The sequence below is a fragment of the Camelus bactrianus genome, chromosome 17, assembly GCF_048773025.1.
Source record: "Camelus bactrianus isolate YW-2024 breed Bactrian camel chromosome 17, ASM4877302v1, whole genome shotgun sequence".
NCBI lineage: Eukaryota > Metazoa > Chordata > Mammalia > Artiodactyla > Camelidae > Camelus > Camelus bactrianus.
The window spans coordinates 30,036,876-30,060,805 of record NC_133555.1 but is presented as its reverse complement, the minus strand read 5'-3'; the positions used below and the strand labels follow the sequence as shown (position 1 = coordinate 30,060,805).

The 23,930-nt window shown below is 40.9% G+C and overlaps 1 protein-coding gene across 1 annotated transcript in view; it reads left to right on the top strand.

Annotated features, from left to right (window-relative positions):
• CACNA2D3 (calcium voltage-gated channel auxiliary subunit alpha2delta 3) overlaps window positions 1-23,930 on the top strand; it is a 776,451-nt gene that overhangs the window by 554,432 nt on the left and 198,089 nt on the right. The window contains exons 15-16 of the mRNA XM_074344645.1: window positions 17,825-17,896; window positions 19,210-19,290. Coding sequence (XP_074200746.1) covers window positions 17,825-17,896; window positions 19,210-19,290 — 153 coding nt within the window. The remainder of the gene's footprint in view (window positions 1-17,824; window positions 17,897-19,209; window positions 19,291-23,930) is intronic.

The window sequence follows — 23,930 nt, the reverse complement described above, 5'->3', positions numbered from 1 at the left end:
TGGTTATACTCTTGACCAAATAAATATTTTCACCAAATACTTAAGCAATGTCCTGAAGTCTTGGTTAAAAAAATCCATGTAGCAATACAGACCTGATGCCTTTAAGTCATCACAAATCTGTTCTTTTTAGTGAAAATTGAATCACTTTCTGCATTAGATTGATTGTTCTTGAGTTCAACCATGAAGAGAGGTACATATGTAAGAAAGTTTTACCTTTTTTCTCCTTACATGGTACTTCTTGACTTCTACAAAAAATATCTTGGAGATTCCACTTTATAATAATAATAGCATTACCCCTAAAAATACACATTTGCAAATGTATGTTCAGTAGTCACACATGGCAAAAATTGCCCATTTTTCAAGCTGCATATTCATCCAAGTAGGTTCTATCTAAAGGAACTGAACATCAGTTGTTTACTGTGTGATTAATTTAATCACTGTAGCATGGAGACTTGAATACTTAAATGCAAAAATACTCTTTGGGAAATTCCAAATTTGGCTATTTACATGGTTAACTTTTCCACACATGGGTACTCCCTTCTGCTTCAATTTGTGCGTGCATTCACACAACTTTGGCGTTTGTAAAGATAGTTTCTTGAAGGTTTCGGAGGTACTCTTTGTCTTGCCTGGCACTATATTAGTTAATATCAGCCTGAAAATTCTAAGCAGGCATAAGCATTTTTCTCAAAACCATAGTTAAAGAAAACCACATCTCTAATCCTGTTTGGAACAGCAATTGATGGATTCAGGGCTGCACAGTATGGCGAAACGATCCCTGTTTAATAGCCAGACCGTGTGTTTTGTTTCCTGTTAGGAATAGCTTAACTTGCCTTCTTGAACAAACACAGCAGGGTTTGAGATCTGTTGTTCTATGCCTGCTGTGATATTCTGTGCTGCTTAACTTGTATGAGGACTCAGGAGTGCATAAATTAGCTCCTTAAATGAGGGTTGATTTGGGGGTTTTCTTTCAGGATGGAACAGTTTTATTAATTCCCTCCGCACAGTGTAAATGGGACCCTGAATCCATTTGCATTTTCTTTGTTTCCTTGTTTATATTTAGGAGGAATAAATGCTAGCATTCATTTATCTAAAGACTTTCCTTTCCTTTCCTTTCTTCCTTTCATTTGTGTTGTTCTTTAGGTATAAATTCATGCAAGTAGAAGTTGGCTAGCTCTTATCTCAGTGTAATCAGATTTCAGCAATTGTAGGGCATCATTTATCATTCCTCGCCTCATTTAACTTCTATACTTTGAAATGTTGAATTAACTGTCATTGAAAATAGAAAATTGAAAGTTTGCAAAGCTGCTGTTTTCAGAGAACTGTAGGTCTAGTGATTTTAGTGTTTCATTATAGTTACATAACCAGCTAAATTGATGCAAATGAAGTGCAAAATGGAGAGGTGATAACTATTTATATTTGGTTCTGGTTTATGACTCACTTGCTTTTACCTTTACTTGTTCTGTGTGTAAACTATTATACTTTGTTTTGATAACCCTGTTTTCCTCCTCATCATTTACTGTTTTATAGGAAAATATACAGGCATCTTTTATATGCATTCCCAAGCTGGAGCTGTTAAGATTGATTATCCTCAGAGTTGGAAAGATGATAGCAGCACAATGGTCTATGGCTTAAATTACTAGATTTATTTTGTGAATAAGGCAAGGGAGACAGAAACTAGAGCAAATCCAGTCACTTCAGCTCTTCCCATGGCCAGTGTGATGGATTCTGTGGAAATTTGAGTTACCACATATCGTTCAACCGTCATGATGGTCACAGAACCAAACATTTTGTTCTTTGCTGTAGTTCCATATGAGTTCATCTGTGGCAGTCCAGAGAAGCTGCCCTGCTGCTCAGGAAGGAGGTGACTTTGTAAGATTCATACCATGTGAGTCTTGGTCAACCCCTTTCCTATTGGCCCTGTTCGGATGTGTGTTTGGGATCATAAATAAATGATTGCAAGACCCTCAGATTCAAAGTACATGACTGATGGCAGGATGGCCAGCAAAACAGTGCACAGGGGCTCCAGCTGAAGCCCCATGTGGGCTGATGAGGGACAATGGAGCTCCATTTTGGAAGCAGGATGCTATTTGCATTTCTTATTTGAAAGAAATAATTTGTTAATGTTAAACAGCCTCATAATGTATGCCTACTGATGTATCTGGAAAAAATGTTCAGGTTGTACCCATTTTCATATATATTTGAACTTTTGTAGCATTTATGTACTATTTTATAATAAGGAAAAAAGCAAGGTAACAACAGAGATTCAATATCATTATGAAAAAATGAAAGGTTTTGTTTTTGTTTTTGTTTTTCAGCTTTTATGCTGTTGAGCATGAAAATTAGTAAAAGCCTTTAACATTGCTAGCATATCGAGAACTTTCACATTTGCATGCTATGACCCAATAATCCTCTTTTGGAGAATCTAGCCTTAATTGGTTAATAGCTTGCAATTTCTTTTATAATGAGGAAAAGAAGTGCCAAAATACCAAGAAATAGAAACGTGGTTGCAAAAGTTACAGAAGTTCTAAAAGATAGATTATTAGGGTCTATCTATTTCAAAATTATAAGTCAAAAAGAGATTTAAAAATATAAAAAAAATATTAATTTTAAAATCAAAATTTGGTATTTTATGTATATTATGGTCCTATTGTGTGTATGTGTATGTGTGTGTAAACATACAAACATGTACAAAACAATATTAAAAAAAAAGAAGTGCATGGGTGTGTTTAATAGTGGATATTCCCTCATGGTAGGAGAAAAGTATTTATTTTGTATTATTCTTAATATATTTCTGTATTTTTCAAATCCTGTGCAATGAGCACATATTATTTTTATAATAGTGATGAACTAAATGTATACTTATAAAACAGTAAATGGAGTAAACTAACAAGGGTTAGTCTAACAATTGTCAGCTGAGCCCAACTCCCCTCAGAAACAAACAAAAAGTGGGAAACTCAAACTCTTGTGAAAACACGCATATAATTACACTGATACTTGGTACAGAGAGCTCTAATCAGAAGGATGATGGTTTGTAAATGATGGGTTGTCTTGCATGAGACAAATCTAAAAAGTACCTTTGTTTATCAATAATCTTTATTTCCTACCAGAAGAGAGGTCATTTTTGATCTTTAGTCAAAGGCCTTGTCTGCGTCGGATGCTTTGAATGATATTAATCTGAGTTTGGGAAATCCATGAAAATAGTAGTTGTGTGGTGAAACGCTGGAGGTCACCCACCCCACATGCACCTCAGTTGGAGGTGTTGCCTATCCTACCCACACCTCAGTGCAGGACTGGATGGAAGGAAGGGGCTACCTGGGCTTAAAAATGGGAAAATTGGAGCTGATGAGAATGACATTCACCCAAGTTGCTACATGGAGAGTGCTGTTGTTGCACTGTCCAGCCCTTTATGGTGCTTGTGTGACACAATGGGGCTATTGCATTCTTGTGGTAGAGGTAGGAAAGCTCAGTAGTTCTGAGGACCAACTTCAAGGTTGGCTGAAGGTGGAGTTGAGGCCCAGCCCTGTGAGCTATCCCTTGAAACCTTGGGCCCAGGACCATGAGCCCAGGTTTCCTTATTGTCATATAGGGTGCACACATCCCCCTCACAGGACTTTCCTGAGAAGTAGGAGTAGCACTTGCCAGGGCCCACCCACACTGATTGCTTAACTCAAGGTGGTGGTGGCTGTGGCAGGAGCCATAATACTATAGATAATGCCGGTCCATTATTCCTTGTTTAATAGAGACACTGCTAATGCAGATAAAGCAAAATGGTTTTGAAACACTGATGTAATCTGGTGTTCTTCCAAAAATAGGACTAGTATTTGTAAAGTTGGAAACCATGAATTGATAAATTCCTAACAGGTCAATGCTTTCTAGTCCCAGACTTACTTTTTAATGTCTTAGAAATTTAAACTCTTCTTTTAAAACTTCTCATTTATTTAAGATGTGAATGCATTCTACTATTTATTTAAATCAAGCACAACTATAAAATATGACTCTTTTGAGATGTAAGAACAATACAAACTCTACTCATAACATTACTAAAATGAAACTCCCTTTTCTTTTGAAAGTCAAAGAAACATCTGAATAAAAACCAACTGAATTTTAAAAACTTGTTTTCATTACAGTTGTTCTTACATGACCCCCCCCCCCCAAGAAATCTATAAATCCTTCTTCTTTCTATGTAGAAAGGAAGGCAGAGGATTGAGAAAAGTTTGTTCAAAAAGCCTAACAAATGGGGATATTGTGGTATTAATGTCAGCATAACCCATATCAAGCCTGGGACAGAATTGAAGAGGACATGGCACTGATGTTCTGGTTTCCTTGCTTTTAGATACAATTCTGTAGGTCATTCGTATTGATCCTAAGGCAATATTGAACTCAAAAAATTGGATTACCATTTTGAGGTCTCCTCTGTATTTATTGGTAGATTCAGAACACCTGTATCCATCACTTGACACACTAGATGTGTTTCCTGAAAAACCAGTATATGAATCTACACCTTATTGGTCAAGATACCAGAAAAGAGTATCATTTAAAGGACAGCTGCATGGAATAGCTTAATGAAGGAAAGAATTAGGTGACGTAGAATGTGTAAACTTGAGCCAGAAATACATTTTTTCCTGATTATGTTATAATGTTTCCATTAGTTCAAAGGAGAGAGGAAGAGAGCACACACAGTGAACACCATTTCAACATAGGACTAAACAAAATCAATACAATTCAATGACTAATTTGAAAACCGAATCTATGTCAAAATATAAATCGATGTCAAATCTATATCAGATCAATGACAAATCACCATCAGTGATTTTAATCTGTATATAGGTCCTCACAGTAGGGGATTTCCTCAGTGGCAGATGTAGTAGGTAAATGCTATGAGTTACTCAAGAGAAAACACACACTTAAACACTATACACTCATAGGCATAGCCTTGCCTTTCTTTACTTTTTTTGGCAGAATTTTTTAATACAAACAATTCTAATTTTCATCAGCAGAATTTCCCTACCTGTATTGTTTCTGCACATTAAAATTGGAAAGTTAGTCATTTTAATAAATCAACTGCCTTTTCAGTTTTTCATACTAAATTCATATATTTGTTGGTCTGGTCATAGCTCAGCTGCCTGATCCCTTTTCCAGTCACCTTATTCACTGGTCAGACCCCCAATTAATGGAAATATATTCATTACAAACCCAAATGTAGTCCAGTTCCATGAGAGCTGGAGGGATGGCTCTGTGAAAGCTTCCAGATATCTCACGCCAAAGGATTCAACTGGAATGACCCTCTGGGGTAAACTGGAGCAGTTGTGCAATCATGTACAGCAAAACTACTGAGAAGTCGAAAGACAGAAAGTTAGATGTTTATCCCTTCAAATTAACTGGAAGGATTTTGAAAACCCAGCCTAGTTTCATGAGGTAAAAAAATGTCAGGCAAAGGACTAATGCCATGGTATGGACTTTCTTTTTCCAGAAATGACTCATGGAATTGAACCACTTGCTGAATCATGAGCCCTGTACGCTTGGATTGGACCCATCCATGTTTGCCCAGGCCTGGGACACATTAGATGATTTGGCTGGGTGCTTAGAAGTGTCAGTCCCTTCTTTCCCGATCCCTTTCTTCCCGAACAGTTTCCTTCCCAATGTGCACCCTTCCCAATCTTCTTTAATATTTACAATTATCACCACCAACAACTGCTTTCTAAAGCATATTATTTTTATCATGGAATAAAGGAGAAGTGTTTTTCTATTTTGTATATATAATTCAAATGCAGAGATGGATGAAGTTCAAATATGGTAGAGCAGTGGGTGGATTTCAAAGAAGATTTTGAACTTCTCTCCCTAGCCTAGAATGGTCTTTATGAGATCAGTTGCACTTGATAGATGCGCCAGGCAGTGTACCAGGTGATTTAAATCTACAATTGTATTTAATCCCCCCCGCTAAATTCTTGAGGATATTCCTAGTTTAGGGATACTTTGCTTGGTAACCTCTTTTACCATACTCCAAATCCTTAGGACAAAAATACGACATTTGTCTTTGTAACTGCCTCCCTAAACAGGAGGCTGAGGGTAGAGTGATTTGGACAGGGCCGCCAGTGTCAGGGGGCTAAGGCTCAAACCCCTATCCTGCTGCCTTCTGTGGCCTAGAGCAAGGTACTTTGCCCCTTTATCTTCAATGTCTTCATCTGTGAGACGGGCATAGACACTTTACAGTGTTAAATTTAAGGATATATTGATGTAAAATGTTTAAAACAATGTTTGGTAACAGCAAGACATGTTTGGAAATAGAATATGGAGGGGTGGAAGGGTGGATGGGTAGATAGGAGAAAGGATGGATGAGTGGAAGGATGGATACATAAAGATGACTCAGCAAGTTTGAATAACCTGTCCTGGGATGATTCAGGCCTATTTACTTCTGTAGCTCATTTTTCCTCTCTGTGTTGCTTTCCAAGGAAGTCACAGTGTTCAACTAGGCTGTGCTGTTTTTTTTTTTTTTTTTCAAGTCATTTCCCTTTACTTCTGTAACATTATGAACATTTTGCCCCTGTCAGCAGCAGCAGCACATAGGTAGCAGCTTCTCATGCCCTTGTTACAATCTAGGTTTGTACTGGCACAGTCAGGACACACAAAGAAAGAGGCAAAGTGAAGGAACCAAGAGCAAACAGAGGCTGCACAATTGAAATGGACAGTGCTAACCCTAGAATTCTGTCCGAATTCTGGTACCAATTGTCTGTGACTCCTTTTCTTGCCTGGGACTCATTTATAAAGTAAATAAAAGGACAGGATTAAAATAAATTCATTCAAGGATCATTTGCTGAGCATTTCTTACGTACTAGGCTGTATACTAATGCTGTGGATAGAAGAGGAATCATTCCCAACTCCTGCCCTCAGAGTTCACAGGCTCTACAGAATTCCCAGCTTTCTTCCAGCCATAGTATTCAGTGACTTTGCTGTATTAACCGTTTGCACAAATTTGGTCCTAGATTGTATCTTAGGTTGTAGAGTAAATACGATTATCTTTGTAGTGAAGTTTGAGAACATCTGGTTTCTATTTCCACTTTGTTAGGGAAGGTTTTATGGAGGAAGCAGCATTTCAGGGGGTCTTTAAACAAGGGGAAGATTTTTGTCCCAGGGCCCCGAAGCCCCGTCAGTTGGCTGTGTCTTCAGGCATCTCTTTGGGAGGTGTCTAAACCATGTTTATGAAAATATAAATCTTTGGCCACAGTGGGGGGGTCAGTTATGTCATAGCTCATCATGAATATTGGCCAAAATCGAGTGCCCCATGATAATTCCTATTGTTCTTATTTGGAGGTACTCCTGAAATAAACGTGTTGTAACCTGATAAATAAATAAAGCAGTTCCTTAAGAAACAGCTTTTAGATATGTTAATCAGTACTATTCTCTTGTCCGTGCATTTGCTTATATATGTGTCCTTGGTCAAAGACAGCATCCTCCATCTGTCTAGATGTTTACTTATAAAATGTATTCCCTGCTTAATGACTTGTATCTCTGAAACACTGGGAAAAAAAGAAACAACATAACAATTTTCCTGAATAGTAAAAATTATTAGAAGAAAGTTATTTTGAGATTCTCATACAGATGTTCCATTATCATCCAGCATTATCATTCACAAAGTTGTCTTCAGATTGTTAAAAAGAGAAATAAAGAACAAATAAATTCAACAATTTAGTTCATACAAGATACAATTAAAGTTGAAAGAGGGAAATCTGTTTACTTTTATATTTAGAATGCAACTTAAAATACAGTGAATCTCATAAGAATTCAGGATCTCCACATCGCAGATGCAAGTAATAATGATTCAGTAAGAAAGGAAAAGTCTTAGCTAAAAGCAAGATGTCATTTATGTGGTATTCTCAAGGACTGAGTGATGATGCTTTACCAAGACAATCAAATGCAAAGCAAGGGGGAAATGTTATTTGGAAGGTTTATTTATTCTTCTTTCTTATTATTACTCTACACTGCTACTTTGTTAGTGCCTTAAATTATTCAGGATTCAGGCATCTTGCAAAAATATTGAAAAAATGCCAGTGCAGAATGAGAATCTACACAATTGCTTGTGTCCTTAATTTGTCTACATTTTAAAAGAAAAGCAGTTCATCTGAGTAGTATTGTAAAAGGTAGATAATTCATACTGCTTACATTGAAAGAATCAGCCCTTCAATTAAAAATAATAATGCTTGCTTTTTCTAAATCTCTTCTTATGAAGAACATCCAAAATACTGATAATCAAATATAATATGTTTTACCCAGAATATAAAAACTTTTTATTCTGATAGCATTTTCATGTCAATGTGTTACCATGGATTGTTTAAAGGACTATTTTGATCTTTGTGCAAAAAAGGGATTTTAAACATAGGATTATTATTGTTATTTATTTATTTTTAAGGCATTAATATTCATTGCAAGCACATGCTTTTATGTGGTTTTGTTTATAAAATGTTTTCTGTAAGTGAGAATTTGTGGGGATGTTCTTATTATTAAAATTTTCAATTATACAGAAAATAGACAAATACAAAAATCACTTAATCAAAGATACACGCATGCACACACACAGAGCCAATGGCGACGTAGGAATCTTTCGGTTCTATCATTGAAGCAAGCTATTCTTGCTTTCCTTCTCATTTCAAAATGACTTCATAGATTACTGAGTAAATGAATTTTAAATGTGCATATGTGTGTATAAAGCCTCTCATTTTTAACTAGCCACTATTAAAACAGTCAGCAAATTTCATGATTATCACTGATAGCTGTGGCAATCTAAATAACATGAGAGTAAGAGTCACAGCCAGAATCAGATCATGTTAACATTAGCCAAGCAGACAATGTTGGTACATTGTCTCTTTTCAAGCATAAAATGCACCAATAAGATTTAGTTTCCATGTTTCACCTGTGTTCTTTCTCTGGAAAGTGTCTATGCTGTCACCAGAAGATGTGTCTCCAGAGAAAAGGTCCTCCTGCATACACCCAGTACAAAAAGTTAAGACAGGTCATTGAGTTTGGTTCTTACTAGATTCTTGCCATAATATTTCTGGCCAGTATTGAGAATAATGGATGTTGTGATGGTGGAAGATTTGGGGGAGGGGTAGTAGACAAGCGTTGAAAAAGGCTAGGTATAGAGCGTTTTGTTTTTTGGTCTGGGAATAAGAAGGAAGGGCCAGAGATGTTTTCAGTTGGAGGGTTTCTATGTAGCCACATACTCTGCTTATGTCCCCTTTTCCAGATCTGTGTTACCCTGCTATTCTCCCTGGTGCTCATAACTAATTTGTACAGAGTGTTATTTTGATGACTTTCTGCTGTCCAGTTCTCCTCTCGTCATGACAACTGGAGAATGTAGGTGCCATCTATTCCCATCCTGTAGCCCCTCATCATGTGCTACCCAGAGAATGGCCCTTAGGGATTCCCAGTCATTGGTAAACTAGATCTCATGTAGGAAGGAGAAAATGCCAAGGAGTTGGCTTCCCTCTGTTCAAGCTGCATTTTGAGAAAGTGGGTGTGAAAGAATCCTCCTTTTCCTACACTCCCTTATCACATTCTCAGATCCTGAACACTTTGAAGAATTAATGTTCTCCTTTCAAAATATTTCATCTGATATTTAAAAATGTAATGCAGCTGTGATTTTCCACCTCCTAGTACTGTTATTTTCCTGCAAGGCAAAGGTTATTGAAATACGAATAATTGATATCACCTATGTTTGTTCTGATTGGGTAGGAAACTAACTGACATTGGCTATAATTTAAATGTATTTTTATTGGCTCTGGAAAAGGCTTCTCTTCCAGGACCTTGTGCCTGCAATTCACCATGACTGCCACTAGATGGTGGCAGTGTCTTTTCCTGGAGTGCTAGTTAGTGTTCATCCCAGGTATTGGAAGGAAGACATGGAAGAATTGCATCTGTATACTCACAAATTACATACAAATACATAAATTTATGTATTATGGTATACATTTATATGATATACTCTATTAACATAGTCAATATACTGATCAACTTTAATAAGAAAAGAAAAACATACGTAGGAGGAGCAAAGTATAGAAGAAATTGCTATCTGCAGAGAGTTAGTGAGTTGGCCTTTGTTATTGGCTTAGAGCCAGTCTCTTCCCAAGCTGAGCTCCCCATTTGTGCACAATCTTCTTTGTGAGTCCAGGCCTCCAGGACTGAGCAGATCTGGCAGGAGACTGCTGAAAACCACCTGGCAGCCCTCAAGTGGGCTGCCGAGCCTGCTGCCCTTAACTCACTCAGATGCCTTCTCAAGGCCAGGAATCCTGCTTGCCTCCTTTCTCTGGGGCTTGGCACTCACCCACAAGGGCCTCCAGCTGTAGAAAAAGAAGGTTCTGCCACTGGCCCTGGCAAGCTTCGTCTGAATGGAGATATGAAATAAGGCAACATAACAGATGTCCTTCAAAGGTGGGAGCTGCCCAGGCAGCACTGTAGCCACAACTGGTTCCAGTCTGCAGGGGCCTGCATGGGCCCTGGCAATGCCTGCAGCCTGTCTGCCTTCCTGTCCTTGTTTCCTGCAGGTTCTTACATCTCTGTCCTGGTGTAGCCCAAAGCAGACTTTGGCTCTGTGACTTCTTGTTCAGGCTCTTTTTTTCAAAGCAGCCAAATTCCTATTTATTGTGAAGGCTTTACACAAAATCCTAATGACAACAGCTTTGTATACCATTGTAAGGAGTTGTCATTTCCCCAAAGTACTATGTATTGCCATTTAGTATTGGGTACTTTGGGGATACCACTTTCCCTTTGGCCTTTCTGGCCTCAAAAATGTCCCCTCTTTGTTGGTGGTACATGGCACTTGGAACCACCCCCATGGGTATCTCGAGCTACCTAGATCATTTGTGGCCAACACTGGCACCTGTGTGAGTTGGGACACTTCTAAGAGTCTCATATCCAATCCATGTCCATTTGGGCAAAGAGGGAAAAACGTATTGCCTCAACTAACCCAATAGAAAAAAGCACAGATGGAGTTGACCTTAGAGATGAAGGCATCCAGGACTGGGACCCTCCCTCCCTCTCCCCCTTTCTCATTTCCTCTCCCTGTCTGCCCCTCCCTCTGTTTTTGCCTCATCACACACACACACTCATCTCTCCTCATCTCTCTGGGTTGACTTTATTTTCTCAATTGCTTCTCTGTGAGGAGGGAACATGGCTGTCAGGCTTGCATTCCTGTAACCACACACAAAGAACAGTAGAGTTTGTCCATTTGCTCCAGATGGGAAAAAGGAAGAATCCCCAAATAGCTGATTTTGAATCATGTGCTAATTAACAAACCAATCAGTGTGGCCTGGGCAAAAGTGTGTGTGTGTATATGTGCATATGTATGTGTGTGTATGTATGTATGTGTGTGTGTGCATGTGTGTGTTTGTGTATGCATGCATGTGTATGTACGTGTATGTGTGAAGTGCTGTGGTTGGCACAGCCTGGGTTGAATGCCCACCCGCACATGCAGGATGGGAGAGGTCAGCTGCCAAGAAAACTTTGTGGATGAAAGAGGTGAAGAGTATTTCCCTAAAGGAAGGAGTTGATATTTGCAAGAGAAGGAAGAGAAAAGTGCTGGGAAAGTTTTTCAAAAGTTCTCCTGCTGCATTGTTCCATTTATAAATATTCTTAAGTATAAAGTAAGTGATGAAACTTCTATGCAACAGGGAACTTGTTCCTGTGTTGTTAAACTGGTTTTCAGGAAGCTTCTGAATTCTCCCTATAAACCCTGAGAGATACGAGTAAATTCTAGACATTTTTACATTTTTACTTTAGTTCAGGCTAGTCATAAAGAAGAGAGCCTCTCTACTCACGTAATGAGAGCCAGTGTGCCAGCCCCAGCCAGCTCTTCCCCCTTTGCCTTGTTAACTTCTCTGTCCCCCTGGTGGACTTGGAGTCCCTCGTGGGTGAGAACTATGTCTTTTCCTGGTGATCGTCTCAGCACATGGCATGGAACCTGGCACAGAGCTGATGCTCAAGGAAAATTTATCAAAGGAATTGATGAATACTAATGACTAGACCTGCACAAAATTGATAGGCCGCATATCTGGTGCTGTTATCCTATCTGGGGCCACGCCCCAGAGCTGCCTGCATTGCCAGCTAGTGCCATCAGCGGGAAATTAATCAAGCATTAGGAGGAGAGGGCTGGCACTGCTGCACGTACCTTGCACATGAATCCAAATGCATATGCATATGAACTCACATGCATGATTAACTTGGGAAGCTGACAGGAAGCAGTCAATCTGTTGAGCAAGTTTGTGTTTTATAAACCAGATGTTTGGTATTATTATTCATCATTTCCTTTGATACCAGAATGGTCTCCATTATGTAGCATAGGAAATGAAGGATATGGAATAATATACACTTATTATACAACAGAACACCACAACCAAGTGTTTCGGAGGCCTGTTCAAAGCCTGGGCAAGTGTAATTGAATGGCAGTTCATTTTAGGATTCCCACTTAGACTTAAGTTAATGGGATTTTGCCCAGATGGACCATGGTGACCCCCTCTCCCATTCCTACCCTTGGAAAATGAATGTTGACTCTATGTCTGCGTTTTTCTTGGAAGCTGTGTGTATGAATCATAAGCAGTGCTCTTACCCCAGCAGCCGCTACAGGTTAGGGGGCCACAGAAAAGCAGGGACCCCCTATTGTGGTATAGGGCAGAGGGTGTCTGGCCGTGGTTGGCTGCATAACTTCTGCTTGGTGGTCTGAAAAAAAACCTTTTGCCACTAGCTGCTATTTCCTATGGCAAGAGTACAGAATGCCTTTCAATCAGAAAGTGCTTACCCAGCAAATTAACTTCCAATCTGATGTTCCTCCTCCATGAAATTTTTAAGATTCACAGAACCCAGACCCGGTGGAGACTGGGAAACATGGAGAAGAGCATCTTAATCTTGTGTGGGTGATAATTCCGGAGTGCTGCCAGCCCTCATGGCCATACTGATGAGCTGGTATACATTGGGAAGGCTGCAGATTAGGGTTCTGGCTAAGCCAGTCCAAACTTGGGCCAGAACTGCCCCTAGAAGATGAACACGTGAGCTCATGACAGTGGCTAGACTGAGTCCATTGCATTTCCTTTGTTTACCTGGTGCTGGTTACAAATGAGTGCTTTCTGTACAAATGCAACCTTATGGGGATTTTTTTATTTTAGATAATGATTCAGTAATTACATTTGGAGTTAGCCCCTGAGTGAAGTTGATACTATATTCTGGCTTAATATGTGGAATTTAGTTTCCCATGATCTTGTATTTGTGCCAGAACAATTACCAATGATTTACTGATTTTTATTGTTTGTAGAGGAAAAAAAAAGCTTCATTTCTCATTATTGTCAGTGGTATGTTTTGATTTCATCCATGATACATGTTGGCATTACTTGAAATTTTGATTTGAGTTGCAAAGTGGAAGTTTCCCAGGGTTATGGATCAGCTCAAATCAGTCTTCTTTACAGCATTAAGGATTAATCAAGGAGTCAGAATATGGGAAGATTTCTGATTCTAAGGGAGATGTTTACCATGGGTTGGTTCTGCCTTTGAAAATGGCCCTGCATGCCCCCAGTGTTGGTCATTGTATACCTTAAGTATTTTTAACAAGATGCTGGAACCTTGTTTCCACAAACTGTTATATACTGGTTGGCTTGGTTTCTGGCAACAATACCTGTTAACATCATCTTAATAATAGTTAATATTATTTGGTTATTAATATTATGATAAAGCAAGTTCATTTACTTATACTAACACCAAAATCAGGCTGCCCCCAAATAACAGATTACATGATTATAATGTGTATTACTCAGGATTCTCCAGAGAGAGAGATAGGGGATACACAGAGAGAGAGAGAGAGAGAGGGACAGACGGAGAGAGAGAGAAGGAAAGAGAGAGAGAGAGTGGGGGGCGGGGAGGGAGGGAGAAAGTGGGAGCTGACACATCCGAAAGCTGTAAGGCAGGTTGGCAGGCTGGAAATTCCAGCAAGATAGGATGTTGCAGTCTTGAGTCTGAAGGCAGTCTGGAAACAGAATTCCTTCTTTTTATCCTTCCTTCAAATCTGAATGTTAGCCTTGATGGTTAGAATATTGTTGGTTGTAGGGTTTTGGGGTTTTTTCCCTCATCACTTAAAATACATTGTGCCACTCTCTTCTGGTCTGCAAAGTTTCTGCTGAAAAGTCAGCTTATAGTCTTATGAAAGTTCCCTTGTATGTAACTCGTTGCTTTTCTCTTGTTGATTTCAAGATTCTTTCTTGATCTTTACTTTTTCCCATTTTAATTATGTGTCTTTGGATTTATCTTGTTTGGCACTCCGTGTGCTTCCTGGACCTGAATGCCTGTTTCCTTCTCCAGGTTAGGGAAGTTTTCAGCTATTATTTCTTCAAATAAGTTCTTTTCCCCTTTCTTTCTCTTCTCCTTCTGATACCCCTACAATGCAAATGTTAGTACACTTGATGTTATCCCAGAGATTTCTTTAACTATCCTCATTTTTAAAAATTCCTTTCTCTTTTTTCTGTTCAGCTTGGATGGTTTCCACTGCTCTGTCTACCAGATCACGGATCCATTCATTGTTGTCATCAAATCTATTGTTGATCCCTTTGAGCGTATTTTTTATTTCAGTTATTGTATTCTTCAGCACTGCTTGGTTCTTCTTTGTATTATTAAACTCTTCATTGAAATTCTCATTGTGTTCATCCATTCTTCCCCTGAGTTTTGTAAGCATCTTTATGATCATTACCTTGAACTATTCATTGGGTTGCTTGCTTACCTCCACTTTGTTTAGTTCTTTTTCTGAGATTCTGTCTTACTCCTTTGTTTGGCACATATTCCTCTGTCTCCTCATTTTGCCGGACTCTGTTCATTTCTATGTACTATGTAAGATGGTTACATTTTCCCATCTTGGGGAAGTGGCCTTAGGTGGCACACATCCGATGGGGCCCAGCAGCATGCTCCTTTCTGGTCACTAGGGATATAAGCTCTAGGGATGACCCCTATGTGGGCTGCATGCACCCTTCTGTTGTGGCAGGGCTATCTACTGTGAGTGCATTGGTAGGAGAAGCTGGCCCCCAGCATGGCTGGCTGCGAGGCCATACCCTGTTTGGTGGCTGCAAGCTGGCTGGAGGCCAGGGTAGACTTCCTATGCATTTGGGTTGCTGCCAGCCCACTGTGAGTGGAGCTAGGTCCCTGCACAGATGTCTGCCCAATGTGGGGTACTCAGAGCTGGTGCAGGCCTGTGGGAGGGGTGAAGTCCCTGCACGTGGCTCTCTACACAGTCCCAAGGAACTCAGGACTGGTGCCGGCCCACTGGTGGGTAGGGCTGGGTCCCTGTTGCTCTAGGCTAGAGGGAGAATTCCAAAATGGGACTTGCCCATGCCGGTGTTGTTGGGGTAGAAAAACTCTCCAAAATGTTTGCTGCCAGCATCTCCATCTGCAGAGGAAGTCCCAGTTGCCTGCAAGGTCAGGCTCTCCAAGGTCAGCAAGTGGGTCTGACCTAGGCTTATTTTAAACTACTGCCTCTGTGCTGGGACTTGGAGAATGTGAGATTTTGTGAACTCTCTTTAAAAGCAGAGTTTCCATGTCCTGTAGCCCTATGACTCATCTGTGGGTTTTCCAAGCACATTCTGGGGTCTTGTCTTCTCAGTGCAGGGCTGGGGAGCCTGATGTGGGGCTCAGACCACTTGCTCATTGGGGAGGGCCTCTACAAATGTGATATTTTTTTCTGTTTGTAGGTTGCTGACCTGGGGATCTCAGTTTTGATTACGCCATGTCTCCACCCCTCCTATCTGTCTCATTGTAGTTCCTTCTTTGTGTCTTTAGTTGTGGAAAATCTTTTCTGCTAGCCTTTAGGCTATTCTCATAGATAGTTGCTCTGTAAGCAGTTGTGATTTTGGTGTGTCCTAGGGAATAGGTGAGTCCAGGGTTCCTACTCCATCATCTTTGCCATCTCTAAGGCTAACTGATTTAAATGTTAATCACATCTCAGAAATACATTCACAGCAACATCTAGACTGGTGTTTGGTCAAACAACTGGCACCATTGCCTAGCCAAGTTGCCACATAAAATTAACCATCGCACCATGAATTTCCAGTCGTTGAAGGACCATGAGATTCTTGCATTGTCTTGCTTGTCATGGAGGAATGTAGGCTCATCCTGACATAGAGGTAAAACTAATAAAAACATGGCCTCTTCTATCCCTATTAGGAGTTTTCCCAACTCCTGTCCATTTCTTTTCAACTGTTATGATTACTGATGATGGAAAGGATTGCCCTGTAACAGTGCTTCTCGAATTTTAATATGCAGACTAATTATTAAAAAAATAAAGATTCAGATTCAGAGGATCTGGAGTGGGCTTGAGAGTATGCATTTCTAGGGCACTTGGGTGCAGGAGGTCCTGACGTTCTGTGTGCCACATTACAAGTAAGAAGGCCCTACTGCTCAAATAACCTATTAAAAGAACAAGACTGGTAGAAGATTGACTGAGTTTAATGATCTTTTCTCAGGAGGCCAGCCAGTCCGTGGGGACCTCTCAGTTTTAGGATCTTCTCTTTATAATGCTTCTTCCAAAGAAGACTAAGAGAACCAACACCTGATTTTTCTTTGGAATTAAAGTTATGAGGAAGTGCTCAAACATCAGAAAAAACTCTAGACTGACAAGAGTGGATTCTCATTCATAGATTGCTTCATTTGAAGCTTGAATGGGCTGTGAAACCAGGAAGTAAACCTCTCCCATCAGACTTGCCAATTTTGGTCCCTATCAGCATTACCACATGCCTTGATCTCACTTGGGACTCTGCTGCTTGCTAGCCATGTGACCTTGAAGCAGGGAAAGGAAGTTAGTATCCTTTGAGCACCTCCAGATGCCAGGTACCATGCTGGGCAGTTTCACATTTTATCTTCATGTCAACAATGCTGGGGAATAATTCACATTATTTCATATGAGGACAGAGGTTTAGCTAATGCAGTTAATAAAGATTCAAAGCTGAGAATTAAAACCAGGTTTATCTTGGACCAAAGCCTACTTGGTGGTCCAGGACTCTGTTTCCCCATTTGTTAATGGGACAGAGTAGGGGTTCCTGCCTTTCTCACAATACTGTGTGAAAGACAGATGCAATGGTGGGTCTCAATGTTGGGGTTGTGTTTTTTTTTTTTTTTTTTTTTTTTCCAATTCAGTGAGTTACAAAAGTGTATTGTGTGCCAGATTTCAAGATTGTTCTTCTGGGAGGAATGTTCGGCTTCTTACCAGTGATGAGATGATCAAGTTTTTTTTGTTTGTTTGTTTTTGTTTCTATTTTGTTTGTTTTCCATGTGGGGCTGGCATGCCAGAAAGATGTAGAGGTTCAAAAAGACCTTGACTCAGCTACCTCGGGGAGAATAAATGCTTCCAGATTCCATTGCTTCCAGCAGGGGCAACTCATAAAACCCCTTATGCTCATGCTTTCTGATCCTCAATTTCCAGATTAAGGCGAATCATTAATATTGCACATATTGAACATAAAAGTCTGCAAAGTAAAACAGTAAAATCGATCTGTAGTAATAAAATAAAACAAATCACCAAGATACAAACAGGGCTATATTTGAACTCAAATGGCTGAATGCAGTAAACAGAGCAGCTGGAGTGACTGATGGTGACTGACTTTTTTCCCCTGCCAGGCAGGCTGGGACCCTCATCTGCAAGGCAGGGTTGGGGGACATTGCACTCCCTCTGACGCTACAAAGACTGGAATGGACACTGGTCCATTCCCCACAGCCCTTGCTCAGGAAAGTATAAGATGGTCAAAGGGTATGGCCTCCAGCACTGTTTTCCCCAGATCACTCTCAGTTAACTGGCTTTTCTGTCTCCATCCAGCTTGCTGATGATCAGGGCCCTGTCCTGATGACCACAGTCGCCATGCCTGTGTTTAGTAAGCAGAACGAAACTGTGAGTACAATGGCTGTATTTCCTGCTTGATGCTAGGAAAGTTGTTATCTCAGGCACCCTCTGACTCAAGTTTAGGTGACCTTTATTTACTTATTTAATTTAAGGGTGGAGATATATAATTTTTCCTCACTTTTAATCCCGCTGTTAGAATCATGAAATCAAGAATAAATGAGAGTAATTCAAATAGGCATCGTTTTTATAGTATGCAGCACTTTTCCAAAATTTAAGTGTTTAAATGGGCAGAGGAAGGAAACCTCCAGAAAGAATCCTTGATTGTGGTGGGATGACTTCTCTCTGATTTATAGGTACCAGCCTTGAATTAGTTTCCCAGGACTGTGGCAACGAAGAGCCACAAATCGGGTGGCTTACAACAATAAAAAATGCATTCTCACAGTTCCGTAGGCCAGAAGTCCAAAATCAAGGAGTCGATTCTGGGGAAGAGTCCTTCCTATCCTCTTCCAGTGGCCCAAGGTGTTCCTTGGTTTGTGGCAGTATAACTCCAATCTCTACCTCTGTCTTCACATGGCCTTCTTCTCCCCTTATCTCTCTGTCCTCTCCTCTTCTTATAAAGGCACCAGTCATTGAATATAAGCTGCATCCTACATCCATAATGATTTCACCTCAAGATCCTTAATTATTTATGTCTACAAAGAACCTATTTCCAAATAACACAGCCTAAGATTCTGGGTGCACTTGAATTTTGGGGAAACAGTGAACAGCAGCGATGTGAATCTTCTTCTGGAAGGCCCTTTCTGAAATCAGAAAGTTTCAGCACATCACATTGACCTTGGGAGCTGGGACCCTGGAGGCCTATTTGTTCACCTTAGTCCTTGATTCCAACTTGCTGCTAAAAATGTTAGGGTGATTGCGTCTTTCTCTGGCTATTTAGTCTCTCTGTCCTGGGCACCAGATGGCAGTATAAATTGAGAAAGTAGTTAACATGCCAAGTGTTTCCTGTAAAAAGTGTCCATAAGAGAAACTGATTAATGATCACAAGTTCTTAGCTTCTTCAGATTCTTAATTTTCAGTCAAGAGAAGAGAATGATTATTAGGGTGTCTTGGTAAGGGTGTGCATTGAGGGGTATAGTAGGTAATGTTTGGTCTGAGAAGCTACCATTCCTTGCCTAGGGTTATTTTGGGTAGGGTGTGGGAGATAGAAGAGGGCTCCTCTTGGATATCTGGGTTAAGCTTCAATCTCTCTCAGTTTGGAGAAGGTACCAAGCAGTGATCTCTGTATGTGACTTCTCATGGGATTCTATTTCTTCTATCAAATTAACATACTGTTGTTATCGTTTAATGTTTGTTTTCGACAGAGATCGAAGGGCATTCTTCTGGGTGTGGTTGGCACAGATGTCCCAGTGAAAGAACTTCTGAAGACCATCCCCAAATACAAGGTAATGCATCACATAACTAATAGTCAGGGGCCAAATGTGTAAGATAATTTCATAACCTGCCATAGTGATGAGGAAAATATAAAGTAAAGAGGCCCTTCTACTCTCTTTCTAGAATGCTCTGGTTTCTTTTGGTAGAATAATCATGATCTGTGCATATCTGAGTAGGTCTACACGTGCCTACCCAGGTTCTTGGGAGTCGAAGTCTGTACAAGTCTCTGCAGGTTCACGTAGGTCTTCCATCTCTGGTGGTCTTGTAAGCCAGTCTTAATTCACCTCAGTCTGAGGACCCTCTTAAATCTGTTAAAAAAGTGCATTGAATGAGTATTTCCTTTATCTTGGAAGGTGGTGGGGTACAAATTAATATTCCTTTTCCAATGCTAAATTAAACCTACAGCACTACAAGAATTGTAAGTTTGTTTGGGGTAGTTGAGAGGGTGGATTAGGTAATTTTGGAAAAAAGAGATTAGATCAGGCCTTAGTAGGCCACTGCCTTGAGAGTTTAGAACAACATAAGGAGCACTGTTAAGACATGGGGCTCGTGGGAAAGGAACACTAGATGGGAGAGGCTCAGAAAAGGGCGGGGGTGGATATGCTAGAACCAAGCTTTGCATGTGAGGCCAGATCTGCCTCAGGAGACAGGGCGGTCATGCTTTCCCCTTTACCTGGCTGTATTCCCAGCACTCTGTTCCCAGCACTACTCTGTGGTTTATTTAGTTCTTCCACATTTGAGGGCAGAGGGGATCTCATGGTTCATTCTAGTGCCACCCTCAGCCAGGCCTAACCTTGTTTCCATGAGAACAAGCATTCCAAGTTCCACATAACTTCTCAGAGGTCTGCCCTGTCTAGGGCAGGCGGGCACACACAGGCTGACAGACTGCACTGCCACCTCAGCTGGGTTCAGAGGAGTGGCAAGGCACTATGAAGGTGATGTGGTGGCAGTAGCCATTTAGGGGTCCATGAGGATGACATTAATTGGTATTTATGTTCTTTGGCTGCTGTGGTTAAATAAGCACTTTAATGAAATCCAAGCAATGGACATACCAGAAGCCTGGCTTTCACCCAAGTCAGGTTCACACTCTACTACCTTTAGAGCAGTGTTGCCCCAAGTTCAGCCTTTTGCTTACCGCCATCATAGCACATTGTCTCCTCTTTGTACCACCTGCACAGCCACTACACAGAGTTTTAAAAATTTCAATTGACTGGCTCTTTTTCTTAATTATACCTTCTAACCTCAGCCTGAACAAGCACAAGCAAAATCATAAGTTGAGATGTGGTCACTGTATTTTTCTGATAATACAGGTTAACCAGAGGAGTAACATGACCAGGTTCCCCTTTAAAAAAGATGGCCCAGGGAATCCTTGAACCCCATGTAGAAAACTCTCACCTGTTTCCTAGTGGGGGGGTCCTCAGAAAAGCAAATCGAAAGGTGAGAAGAGGAAGGTTCGCTCAAGCCCCAGCCCAGCTCTGTGGTACTGTGAAGAGCCATCTCTGTGTGTGCATGCATGGGAATGCAGGAAGGGCAGAGAGAAGCCCCTGCTCCTGGTCCTAGAAGGAGTTCATGGACCGATATTGTTCCCCTGACCGCACAGAGGTTGAAACTGCACCTGTCGTCTCTCCCCCAAGACCCAAGCAGACCAGGTTACGTATCTCCATCTTGGGCCCACTCATAGACTGACAAGGGTTCCCTTTGCCCCCATCTAGAGGGAGGCAAGCTCTTCTGGGCTAGGAATCTGAGGCTGTTGCCTGGCTGGCAGGGCCCCTTCCCTTCCCTCCTCCTTCCCTGATGTGCTGAGCCTGCTTGGCCACAGCTGTGAGGGGCCGATGGGTCTTCCTGGGCCTTGGCAGGAGGAAGGCAGTGGTTAGTTCTTTGGAAGCAGGTACATCTGGGATCCTGCTCCATCACTGAGGAGCTGGGTGTGGACAAATCTCTCAGATCCTTAGTTCCTCTTCTGTCCAATGGTGATAACAATAGAACTGCTGGTAGACTTGTGTGACGCATTGACCACTGTCATCAATCAGGAGCATTGGTAACTTGCTGGTCAAGAGGACAGATATGACCCCCACCCCCTGGTACCTGCAGCCCTCTTCCACAGGGTGCGCTGCCTGCAGACAGCTGTTGACAACTTTCCCAACCAGATTCAAGCACCTGTGGCTTCACACCCAGTGAGCCTTTGCTAACCTAGAGTGCCCAACAGGGCAGTAGATTAACTGAAGGATGGACTGGTCAACCACACACTGGCATCCTCTGCCACCTTTAAAAATGGGGCATTGACATGGGGAAAGGTTTATGATACAAGGTGATGTGCATTAGGCAGGATTCTTAAGTTTGACGACAAGGACAGGTCCACCTTTTGACAGAGGATCAAGATAAGAGCAAAAGAACAGATCACCAGGCATCACAGCAAACTTATCCAAGCAAGTTGGCTAAACAGATGGCTGCAGCCAAAATGACCAGGTCATCCCTCAGAGGGCTGGATGCAGAGTGAGAGGTGCAGAAAACACCTTTTTAAAAAAGCACCATCCTGGTATAATATTAGCAGATCACGTTTGCCTGGCACTTGGTGCTGTGCAGAACATTACCCTCATCGTGTTACCAAACTCCTCTCAGGTAAATGCAGGGCAGTTGTATCCATTCTACTCATAAGGAGACTCAGGTTCACAGGGCTTATGTTCATGGAGCTCAGGGCCACATAAGTAGGAAGTTGTGAGTGTGATTTAAGCCTGGACCCATGTACTTAGAGCAGATCTAAGCCATTCACATTCTACTTCATATACTCTCTGTACCAGTATTTACTTAATACTTCATTTGTAAATCAGCCTGAAACATTCTTCACTTAACTAAATTTTAATAGAAAACACCATATCATGTCTAAAAAGACAAGCCAGTGTCATTTGTCATTATAGAAAGTAATTGTAAAAAAATATATAAAAACAAAATAATAGTATTAAGTGATTGTTTGATTCCAAGATTCTGAATTTGAGGTCTGTTCTTTCTTTTTCTTTTAGGGTAGTATAAAGGCAAATCTTAAAGATATACTAAAGGAAAACTTTATTTTCAATATAATTGGAAGGATGGAAGGAATTTAAAAAGGGCTGACTCTCACTGGTGGTTCTGGCCAGTAAGTGTAATACAGGGCTAATTTGCCACCTAAAATCATCTCACTCTACACAGTTTTTCCTAAGAAAGCGAAACAGCCCATGGAAAGATGATGGAGGGCTGAGGAGTGAGGACTGTAGGGGATTGTTCAGAATTGGGCTGTGCACCCCTGCCATCTAGGGCTCCCCTCAGCCCTGGACACCATCGCCACCAACTCCACCTGTCAGCCCAGGCTTCTCAGAGTCTCCAGAGGGTTTAGGCTCTTCCCAGTGCTTCCTGTCTGGTCCTTAGCACCTGCTTCACTCCTAGAAGAGGAAACTTCTTTGAACAAGCAAGGCATGTCAGTTCCCTTATGCTGATTGCCTTTAGGTGATCAAATTGGAAGCTGCCTTCATAATAGGAGGAAAAGAACTCTAAGCTAAAATTGGGTGTCCAGGCTCACAAAAGGTGGCCTCCTTAGCAAGAGAACTTTCCTGCTTGGGTTTATTGAGATGACAAAGGTCCTTCTTCCTACTGTCACCCTAGAGCTGTAACAACCAGCTTCATCCACCAACAAGGTTTTTGTAGGACATCTGGTTGATCCAAACTCACATAATCACGTGCTGGAAATTGTGTAGCTCCCCAGAGATGGAAAGTCAGGGGATGAGGGAAGGATTTGAAGCCCGTAAATACAGTGGACTTTACTTTTATTGAAATCCCCAGAGCTAGATGCCCAGAATTGCTGGCTCACTGTTTAAGGAAGAACATCCCACCTTCCTTACCACTCTTAAGCCTCTTATATCACATGAGAAGATGTAGAAGCTCAAATACAGGGCTACTCTTTGATGTATGTCCAGTAAATGAAGGAAACATGAACATATAGGAACTGATAATGATTACCCTATGAGTCTGTTTCTCAAAGCTTCCTCTACCAGGCAATATGCTAAGCTCTTTATAGCATTATCTTGGTTAATAATAAGTAGACACTGCTATTACAACCTTGCCTAAAGAAATGGAGGCTCAGAAAGTTTAAATATCTCACCACGTCTCATGACCAGCAATCCATGCTTTTAGCCTTTATTACCGTACAGCCATTAGGAACAATAAAGGACAATAATAGTAATAGTTTAAAATAATAGTTAAAATATTAAAAATAATATTAGTAGTTAAAATAATACAATAAAATATTCATTGAACTTTTTACTGTATGTTTGGTACGGTACAAGTGCTTTATATATGCTATTCCCACTGAATCTGTATTACACGCCCTTGAAATGGGTTCCACTTGGTCTCGTTTTTAGATGAGGATACATGAAATAACTTTCTCAGCATAACTCAGCTAGTAAAAGATAAATGAAACAAAGTGTAACAAGGGAATAGAGGAAGATCAGCTACAGAAAATTAACTCAGCAATGCCTGAAATACAGGCACTTCTGTTTTATGCTTTCCCAAGGGTCTTGCTGGGAACCAGAGACCCAGGTATAACATACCTTAATCTAAGTTGTATTTCCTCTGGTTCCCACAAAGAGCTTTGGGAAAAGGTGTGTGTGGCAGACGGGGTCAG